The sequence below is a fragment of the Ptychodera flava genome, assembly GCF_041260155.1.
Source record: "Ptychodera flava strain L36383 chromosome 3 unlocalized genomic scaffold, AS_Pfla_20210202 Scaffold_27__1_contigs__length_13241970_pilon, whole genome shotgun sequence".
In the NCBI taxonomy this organism is placed as follows: Eukaryota; Metazoa; Hemichordata; class Enteropneusta; family Ptychoderidae; genus Ptychodera; species Ptychodera flava.
Genome location: NW_027248281.1, coordinates 8,398,919 through 8,409,191, shown reverse-complemented (window position 1 = coordinate 8,409,191; position 10,273 = coordinate 8,398,919). Strand labels below are relative to the sequence as shown.

General features: G+C 39.1%; 1 protein-coding gene across 2 annotated transcripts in view; it reads right to left on the bottom strand.

The window, feature by feature from the left end:
• Nucleotides 1-3,082: 3,082 nt before the first annotated feature.
• LOC139126313 (uncharacterized) overlaps nucleotides 3,083-10,273 on the bottom strand; it is a 31,938-nt gene continuing 24,747 nt past the window's right edge. Inside the window, exons 4-6 of one of the 2 annotated variants that reach the window (XM_070692389.1) lie at nucleotides 6,567-6,673; nucleotides 4,229-4,322; nucleotides 3,083-3,646 (exon numbers count right to left, since the gene is read on the bottom strand). In XM_070692389.1, coding sequence (XP_070548490.1) covers nucleotides 3,516-3,646; nucleotides 4,229-4,322; nucleotides 6,567-6,673 — 332 coding nt within the window. In that variant the 3' untranslated portion in view covers nucleotides 3,083-3,515. The remainder of the gene's footprint in view (nucleotides 3,647-4,228; nucleotides 4,323-6,566; nucleotides 6,674-10,273) is intronic. The other variant, XM_070692388.1, reaches the window with a different exon arrangement.

Genomic DNA, 10,273 nt, shown 5'->3' with positions numbered 1-10,273 from the left:
CAAAAACAAAAGGCACAGAAGCTTTCCATAAAATTCAAGGAAGCTGCAAAAAAGCAATGTAAGCCAGCTTAGGCAAGAAAAAATACAGTCTTCTCTTGGTTCATAATGCCCTAACCAAATGGCCTTTTTCAAGGCCAACACATTCTCCAAACAGAGAACTACCGTTGCACAAAATTACATGCCTGTCTCTCACCGCACATACAAAACACATGAAAAGCAAGAAAATCCAACTAACGAAAAAAAGGCTTCTCAAAGAAAGCAAACAACCAAAATCACAGACATAAATTTTTTCAGGGTCGCAGGTCACATAACCAGGGTCAAAGCACCATCGATTCACCGACATCGGTTTCTCACAATATTTCCCGTTATCATGAAATCACATTGATCTACTCACTGTACCGTATCACTAACCAAGGTATAACCGATGAGCGAAGTTGCCTCCATTTCCTTTCATCGATTCAATGTTTTTAGAGAAAGACCATTGATAAATAATAAATAATCTCATAATTGTTTGTTACTTATGTTGAGCTCATTGGCTAGGTTTTGTTACATTTATCTTTTATTTTGAAATGATACTATCATGTTGTCGCGTAAAAGGGTTATTGTACTACACATTGATAACTTCATTTATTTATCGGTCATTTTTTTAATTTAGGGATGCCATTTTGTTTTTATTACATCATAATAATTGTTATGTTGCACCAATTATATGTTTTGTTTGTAATTTGGTGTTTTAATATTAGTTAAGGTAATAAAGTATTCAAAACAATCTTAGGCCAGAGAAAAAAAAAATCTTGTTCATCGGATTTTTTGGACCAAGTTCCAGGAGCGGCGAGCGAATTTTTTTTTTTTTTAGGCCGAAGGTAAACGCGGTTCTCTGGCATTTTTGCACAGATGCAGACAAGGCAAGATAATTGTTTCCCTTTTTACCAGAAATATCTCAGACAAGAAACACTGATACTGGTAACTGAATTCAATACTATATTTCCCAACAATAACATAGTGTTTGCACAACATATTCTGAGTATTTCAACATTCTCTCAGAATAAAACTGAAATGTACAGCAAATCACTGAAATCCAACAATTCAGTATTGTCCTTTAATATTGTCCTGGTGGGACCTAGCATCTGAGTTTTTACATTTTACTTTGACCCCATGTTTTGGCCTCTTTACCACTGTCTCTACACTACACATTTTACACAATGGTCTAACAACACTGTACTGTGATCGGAGTGAAGTTATCATCATTCAGAAGGCTGTCTTGTACTCCACAATAGAAACAGCAAGCTTCAAATGATACTTTAACATCGACGCAACCATGTGTTTTGTCATTGCCGTAAATTTTTATACCTTCGATGCAATTTTCATTCAATCGGATGCACCGTCCATCTGCTGTCACGATCTTGTTGAACAAATCGCCGAACGTAATATCAGGACAAACACTGAATAGCGTCTTTGGAACTAACTGTTGGCCATCACGTCGAATGTTGGCGATCAAATTAATACTCATGATGTGACATGTACTAACCTTTACAAAACGAGGAAATTTCTGGCCAAATCGACCCATTTTGCGCCGTGATTCGCCAAATTCAGACGTCACAACAACGTGTTGGCGGTCAACTATTAAAGTCAAAACACATTCAAAATCCCGTGCCCGCGAAAACCCAACAAAGTGTAGGGCGCCACCAGCGGTAGTACTAAAAATATTTGTAATGCGGAAGTAAGAATTTGCCGCGATCAAAAAAAAAAAAAATTCCAAATATGCCAAAGTAGAAGCGGCGATTCCGATGAACAATTTATTTTTTCTTCCTGGCCTTATGGACATTTTAAATTTGGTCGGCCATTTTGGCTTTATGACTTCACCATAATAATTGTGTTGCGTCAATTTAATGTTTCATTCGTAAGTTGGGATGTTTGTGTCAGTTTATTCAACAAAATATAGAAAACTGCAAAAATTAACCTTATTTTAACATAATATGGTGGCCATTTTGAATTTATGATGTCATCCTGCAGCCTTTCCGGTACCCAAAATTTTTGAACCAATTGCTGATTTTTATCTTCCCGTATATGCGAGCCTCTGTATCAAAATTTTGCACATTTGTCATTGGTGTAACGATATTTTTGCTTAGACACCTATGATTGCCCTGTGACTATTATGACTTTTATACATTTTAAACCTTTTACTACTTCTTAAAAGTGTAACAAATTTTAATACACTCCATGTACAATAGTAACAATAGCTTTGATTTTATTACGAGGGTCGAAATCGGCAACAGAACTGAATCGACAACTAGAGCTGCCGATCTATCCCGGGAAAGCATGTGCTTGAGTGAGATTGGCAGTGGATAAAAATGACGCGCACTGCACCGTGAAACCAGACGCGAGGGTGAAAGACATGACACCACGAGTGAATGCGACAGCGGCGCAACAAAACTATTCCGAATTTGTGCGTCCGTGTCAGATGCACACATCTCTGTAGGTGAATCCAGTTTCTCAGTTGAATCCCACGTCATATCGTCGTGAACCCCGAGCTCCAGCATGAGAAGGCGAGGCCCGATGTTGAAAGATTACATAACCATGTGTGTAGTTCACTTTCCCCCTGACAGTACAAGTCCGACACAGTAGATAAGATGCGTGTCCAAACAAAAATGAAATGATGTCCGAAAAGTTTTGTTTTACTCCGTAAACTGATTCTTATCGCAAAGATATTCCCTTATTGTTCGGAAAGACTGTGACATCAATATCTCCCCGCTGCATAGAGTACGGCCGTGCTTCCAAAATTTTTTAACGTTTCGCAAAACAACTCGTCAACTATGTTCTTTTGCTCACGGGGTAAAGTCTTTGTATGTTGGTCAGGAATCAGTAGCAGTGTAGGCACGGTTACTCTAGCCCACGTGGGGTAGAGTAACCGTGGTGTAGGTTAAGATATTACATCAGCCAAATTAGGACAGAAAATTAAGGATGAAAATACTTCTATAATAAATGATCTACCCGTATGCGAACTGGAGAATCGAGACTGTCTATGATTTTCAATTTGGAACAAATTGGTTGACTAACACCATCAGAAAGAGCATTTTATTCAACTTTAAAAAGTAAGTCATCGCCTTTCCTTGGCATCCCCGTTCTCGTTCGAAAATACTCCGTCCCCAGTCGGTATGAACGCTCAGGTTGTATTGACTGACACAAGGTTATTTCTTCAGCTATTTTTCGCCGTTTCACAAAAGATATCGCCAACTATTGCTTTTAGTGCACGGGCCAGGTCTGTCTACGTTTACAAGGAATCAGTAACATGTAGATTAGAATTTGATCGTTGTTGGTTTCAATTTCCGTAGTCCAACATGGCGGCACTCGTTAAATATACAGTTGTGTGCGATGGTCTCGACATGGCAAACACAAACACAAATTTGGCAATAGCAAAAAGCTTTTAATAACAGAGCGGACAAGGATCATTGAACCTAAAAAAGCACATACTAACAATGCTTCTACGAAAGTTGTCCCTGGCGAACCGGGGATGCCTACAGGGCGGTGTGGTAAATAGCGGCTGTAGCTGACACGAACAGCGCCACAAACGACATAACAATCTGCCCAGAATGGGAATAGACTTTGCTGTTACACTTGTCTCCATCGCAACAATCAATAACATTACCTGAAAGAGAAAACAAACACAGATATCATGAGAGGCATTATCGTGATGTGCCCAAAGCAGGGAATAGCTACTCGGACATCATAAAGCAGTGCAAACGCATATACGGGACCACACTTTCCACTTTGCAATCACCAAATTCGTGGAAATGTCAGCGTAATTCATTATTTCATTACAGACAGATCCTAATGTCATCGACCGATGTGAATGCTATTGACTCAGTAAATATTATAAAGAGACAACCATTTAATTTTCGTGAGGGAGGACGGAGTGGCTATGGCAGCAATTACACAGTAACTTAACATTAATATTTTTCTGAAGTCTGTCCCGCATCAACTACTTTCCATAAGTATGAACAATGCAATTATCTTTCTTGGTTACTGACATTGTATTGAACGATTTTCACATACATCTACATGACATTTGTTCACAACCGCACCTACAAGAGTAAAATTACATATGATATTTCTCTTACTTCAATTTCATATACAACAACAACGTAAAGAAAGACTCTTTTTAGATTACATGGATGTGACCGCAGTTGCAGATAGTGGTCAGGGAAGAGATGGACAGATTTCAACTTACGAACTTCCCCGGCAGTGACATCACTTTCAACGCACACAGGGATGCATATTCGAGACAACAATGTCAAAGCGCCATCATTGTACGTTGCTGTTGTCTGTAATAAGAAAGTTAGTAATGCCATCGTTAGTGTCTCTGCTAAACTTTTGTATCGCTTCTTTCCTGGCTCCGATTTGTTTTGACAGTGGTGTTCCATTTGTCTGATCATGGCTGCTGTCTCTGCTCTTTACATTATACTCCAAAGTATGACACATAAGAGAAAATCAGAACAAATACCAAACAACTGGTAACAGAGTGAAACACCGACAGAATTACATTAACCGAAAACCATCAATTGTGACTTTGTTTGGGATGTAAACAATTAAACTAGCGTTCGTAACAGGATTTTATGAAGGGACATTCTAGCACTACTCGAAGTCTGAGACGTCGTGAAAGCGTTGCTCTGAGTGGAGTCAGTTCAGATTTATACTGTAAGGGACGGCCAAGAAACAAGTCCTACCCCAGCTTCTTGCCGATGTCATTATTCTTTGCCGCTGCACTTTGAATGTTTCTATCGTTCTCTGCAAAATTTGCCATCTTTGGAAGCACGATGATAATGAACAAATTATTAGATAGAATGGCAGCGTTATCAAAACAAGGGGAAATTTTGAGGTGAAAGAGACTTTGTTGGCGCCGCTATTGCCGAACGCTGCTCGATAGTCATTTCACAGAGCCAACAGAATTGCACACTCATCTCTATACTCTACCTAGTGGTGGCGTTGTTCCGAGAACTGTGGAGAGCAAACGGCTGCCAGTTGCACAAAATTTATACTGTGTACCCTTCTCATGGTTTACTGATGAACGTGAATAACGGGACAGTTTGACATTACTTCGTAGGGGGGTTAAATGGTAGTTATAGTACGAGTACGAGGAGGTTTACTAGGAATAGCGGACACTTTGGGGTCTCCGAGTCAGTCTGGTAAAAGTCCGATACGCGCAGCGCCGAGGACTTTTTCCCGACTGAGACCCCAAAAGTGTCCGCTATTCCTAGTAAACCTCCGAGTACGAGGATTGTAACCCATTTATACTGCGATTTTGGCGAGTTTTCGGCGACATTTTCGGAAAATTATGTACGTGTTGCTGAAATTACGTAACTCGTTTACATCACAATGTACACTCACGGGGCAAATTCAAGCGCAAAACAATGCAGCTGAAATCTGAAATCATTTGCATTTATTCATAATTAAACTGACAAACAGATGCCGAATAGAAAACAACGAACTATATCAGTTAGATGATTGGGTAAGTTTTATTATTTAAATTCGCAGGTGTAGCTCTACCACGTGCACTCATGGTTCGATTTCATCCCTGTTTCTTGTCGGCAGACCTAGTCACCGCGCGTTTTCTTTGTGCTGAGCGTTTGTGTCACCAGTACAATGGCAGTTCATTTTTCTGATCTAACTTACCGGAAATTGACTGCGATTTGGAATATTGTTTGTCAGAGATATAGATGTGGACGACGCTGAAGATTTCAAACTAACGAATATCCAGAAAGAATTTCGCTTTCCGCCTCCAGTTGACAACGGAACGGTCCACAAATACCAACAAGAACGTATTCCGAAAGCTACTCGTAAAGCTACGAAATGGGGTGTTCCACGTGGACGAGCAACTGATCGCTGAACGGACAGGCCATAGGAGCTCGGCAATACGAAACTACAAACGGACCAGTGATGATCTAATTAAATCTGTGTCGGATGCCTTGCAGCCTCCAAAACCGAAGTTGATGAAATCTTAGTATACCGATACATCGTCCAGCCAAGGTATTAAATTGCTGAACTGAAAGACGTACGATCCAGCACTGCCACTGTTAGTAAAGCACCAGACTCAAACGATGAACAATCTGCCATCAAGATTGACACTAAATCAGCCGACTCGTTTGTCACAATGAATATCGTGAAAGGTGATGTGAAATTTGAAGTAAAATTTTGAAATATTGTAAAATTTTGTAGTCGGAAAATACTTTCGTCACATGTGTTTCTTTATGTGCATTTTTCATATGTAAGTAAACTCAGCTGTTACCATAATGAATATGTAATTTTTTTCTATTGTATTGGTTAACCGTTTGCGGACTTTTCTCTTGTATTGGTTTACCAGCAGAGTACAGTTTCTTTGTCTAAAAGAGTACCCGTTTACCAGTTATTTGTACACTTATTTTGTTTAAAACAGTACCCATTAACTGGAATGCATAATTAATAAGTATGTTTCTTTGATAAACTGTCCGCCATGGAAACTAAGCAGTCGAGTTCAAACAATGGGCACGAGACAAAGAGTAATATAAAGTCCATTGTCATACGGCACTCACCGAGCACTTCGAGCCAGGACAAGTATCTGTACTGCCACTGGGAGAGAGACAGTTGTCTGTGGCCGGCCATGTGCAGAAGTAGCATTGGTCATTAGCATTACCACTGCCTGGTAATAAACAAGGTAACAACGTTTATTAAAGCAAATAGCACAGTGCGGGTACTTATTTTATTGATAATGAATGAAATGCACCTTATAAACTCCACGCGCGTAGCGGCCGGTGCTGAAACTTTTGGGATAACACTGACAAATTTGCTAGTTTATAATTCGTCAGTGGGCACATAACGAAAGCCTCACTGCGTTTTGCTCTTTAGACTACTTTTTAGAAAGGTGTCTTGGAAATCGGGGAGAGGGCTCAGACATTACACAAGATAGTTTCGGGATCGTATTTTAAGCTTTTTTGGAACTATGACAATAACAACAAATTGAACTGAACGTGAAAACAACCACGTAGTTTAAAAAGATAGTATATGAGTACATGAATATAACTGCAGCAGTTGTCTGATAAAACTGTGACAGTTTACGAACTTTCTATATATAGAACTACAGTTTTGAAACGAGCAGGAACAGTAAAATGCTATGTACGAGTCTGGATATGACACTTAAGCCTACGATTAAACGTTTGATTCTGACGAGTTACTTTGAATGTCAAGTTCGTGGATGTCAACTCCCTCTACAGGGAGTTGTAAACTTAAATTTTAGCAAAGAGTCATAACTACAAACGTGTATACTCTGCGTAAAATTACTCATTTTATTCTGAGGGGTCAACTTTAGTGTCAAGTACACTACCCCCCGTGAAGGGAGTTGACATCCGTGAACTTGACACTCAACGTAACTCGTCAGAACCAAATGATTGAATTGTAGACAAAAAGTGTCACAACTACAGATGTATATGCCAGTTTACTGTTCTCATTCGTTTTAAAACTGTCGTTCTGTTCAAAGAATGTTTGTCAACTGCTACAGTTGTATTGATATAGACAACCGCTGCAGTTATTATCAGAATGGACATCCATGGCAGTTTCATCAATATAGAGATTGTAAACTGTTAGGGTTGTACTCATATCTTATCTTTTCAATGTACAGCGATTCATGGTTGTGAACTACGTTTCGTTCAATTTTGTTCGTGTTGCCATAGTAAAACAAACAGCTTTTGTAAAATGCAGCTCCCCAAAACTGTCTTTTTAAGGGAGTCGTCATTATTTACGGCCTGGGGGTCGGGAAATTTCATCGCAAATTCCAAAATTTCGAGTAACCAGCGCCCTTGCTAACCATGATGAATTTGAGTAACCCCCTCTCTAATTTAGAAATTTCGACTGACCCCCCACTTAGAAGAGTTAAATACCAAGACATGTAAAAAATACAGCAATAGTAAAGACCTTTCAAATCCTGACATACCCTGCTAGGTTATTATCGGTTATCTCATGACGGTTGAAAAAAGTGAAACCAACCAAAATGAAATTCAAATTGACAACAAAATACAGATATAAAAGCTTACGCTAAAACCAGTATCTTACCGTATAATATTGTTTCATTTGGATGTGTATTATGACAGGGTTTCACTAGGATATCTGACCGGGCAGAATTTGAAAGTACAGGAGGAGAACATGCGAGAGGCTTAGGGGGAAGTGTCACAGGGATGCCCCTATCTTGCGTGGAAAATTTTGTGAAATGGATGTGTGAAATGGTGCAGTCTGGTGCAATCTAAGAGGTGTTTTTAATTTGCTTTTTTACGAAGTAAAACTGTCATAACACCTTAAGGGGAGAGCACGAGAGGTGTGTCCCCCCTCTCGCATATAAAATTTCGAGAAATTGGTGTGTAATGGCGCAATCTGAGAGGTGTTTCAATTTATTTTACACTCGGTAAAATTGTTTGACGAATATATTGAACACTGTATTTTATGACATTTTTACATGATCAGTGTTTGAGTCACAATATTCAACAACCAAACAATGACAATACATTTTGTGAAAAACAGTTGTCAGTTTGCCAGAGATTGAAGACCAAAGAATACGCAGGAATGGAAAATGTGTGACCTTCTTGTGTCATTTCTCCAGCTGCCAGCTTCTAATGAAAAGCCTGAAGCAAAGGATGAATTCACAACAGTTCAGTTTTGTCCGAGATCCTGTGAAAAATTTGAGTGTGCAATGGTGCAGTCTGGTGCAATCTGAAAGGTGTTGTCACTTTGCTTTTTACTAGTAAAACTGTTAGAAAACCCATAGGGGAGAGCACGAGAGGGGGTGTCTCCCCTCTCGCATCGAAAATTTTGAGAAATTGATGTGTGCAATGGTGCAATTTGAGAGATGTTTCAATTTGTTTTGCACCAAAAATTGAGTAACCCCCTTCTTCCTCTCAACATTTTGAGCGACCCCCTTGAAGTTTTCAATTTTTTGAGTGACCCCTTCTCCACTTCCTCCGACCCCACGGCCGTAAATAATGACGACTACTCCCTAATGTCTGACCCCTAACAGTGTTGTAAAACTAAACCCCTGCTGTCCATCGACCCCACCCCCCCCTCCACTCCCCCCCGTCAAAAATGAAAGTTCCTGAAGTTGGAATCACGTGGTGCAAATTAAATTTCTAATTTCTAATTTCGATTTGCTGTCAACATTGCACAACTAGCGGTTTCGTCAGTAGCGTCGCTATTCGTACTAAGACAACCGACTAGAGTTTTAAGTTTGGTAAAGGAGACAAGTCCGGTAGTCTACGGTTAAGTCTTTATAAAAAACCAACGTTTCGACCCACACAGGAGGTCTTTTTCAGGGTCTAAAATAATAACATGAGCGGATAAAAAGGATTAAAAAAAATAGTGACAACATCACTGTTCGCTCCCATATAGTTATCAAAACAAGTCAACAATTGTATAAAAAATGGACATACATATACAGACAGACTGACATACACAGACTGGCACAGAGTGATGACATTGACACACAGTGTGCCTTGGCCCATGAAGAGTGATAAAGATATAACAAACAGCTGAATGTAATGATAAAATAGTTAAGTATAGGCCTATACAGGCACTGAGAGTGAATATGTTACAGCAATTTGATTAGTTTTCTTTTCCTTCTCTACTTCTGTGATAATCTTTAAGACAATCAATCTGCAAGGCAGTTTATGTATTGACAAATATGTTATCTTTTACAACACAGCAAACTGTTCATGATTTTTCATTTACAATATTTGACATAGACTGAAATACATACATGCAACCAATGTTTACACTTTGCCCATACACCAGATACATGGAGAAATTTCAACATACAATCATCAACTCAGAAACTCTACAGGGAAAAGTAAACATTGTTTTCTTCAAGAACAGCTGGTGCATCCACATCTGGAACAACTTACAAACTCAACCAATTACACAAGGATGATGACACAAGAGATAAAGTTAAACTGTAGTGAACTTGACTATTTCTTTCAAATCCTTACCTAACTTGACATCTTAAACTAAAATACACTGCATGGTTAATTGTGCACAAAAATACATCGGGGTGGACCATTTGATAAGGGATGGTGTCTGGAAGATTGATGAGGTGCATTATCTTTTTATCCGATCCATTATACATTCTTTTTCCCCCACTTTCCCACCTTTTCTTTTTGTCAAACCTTCTCTGGCTGAATTTTGTATTGGCATTTGTTTGGAATCTTTTCAAAATCTGCCAGGATTTTTTTACGCATTCAACACCAAATACAGTTTACCATAT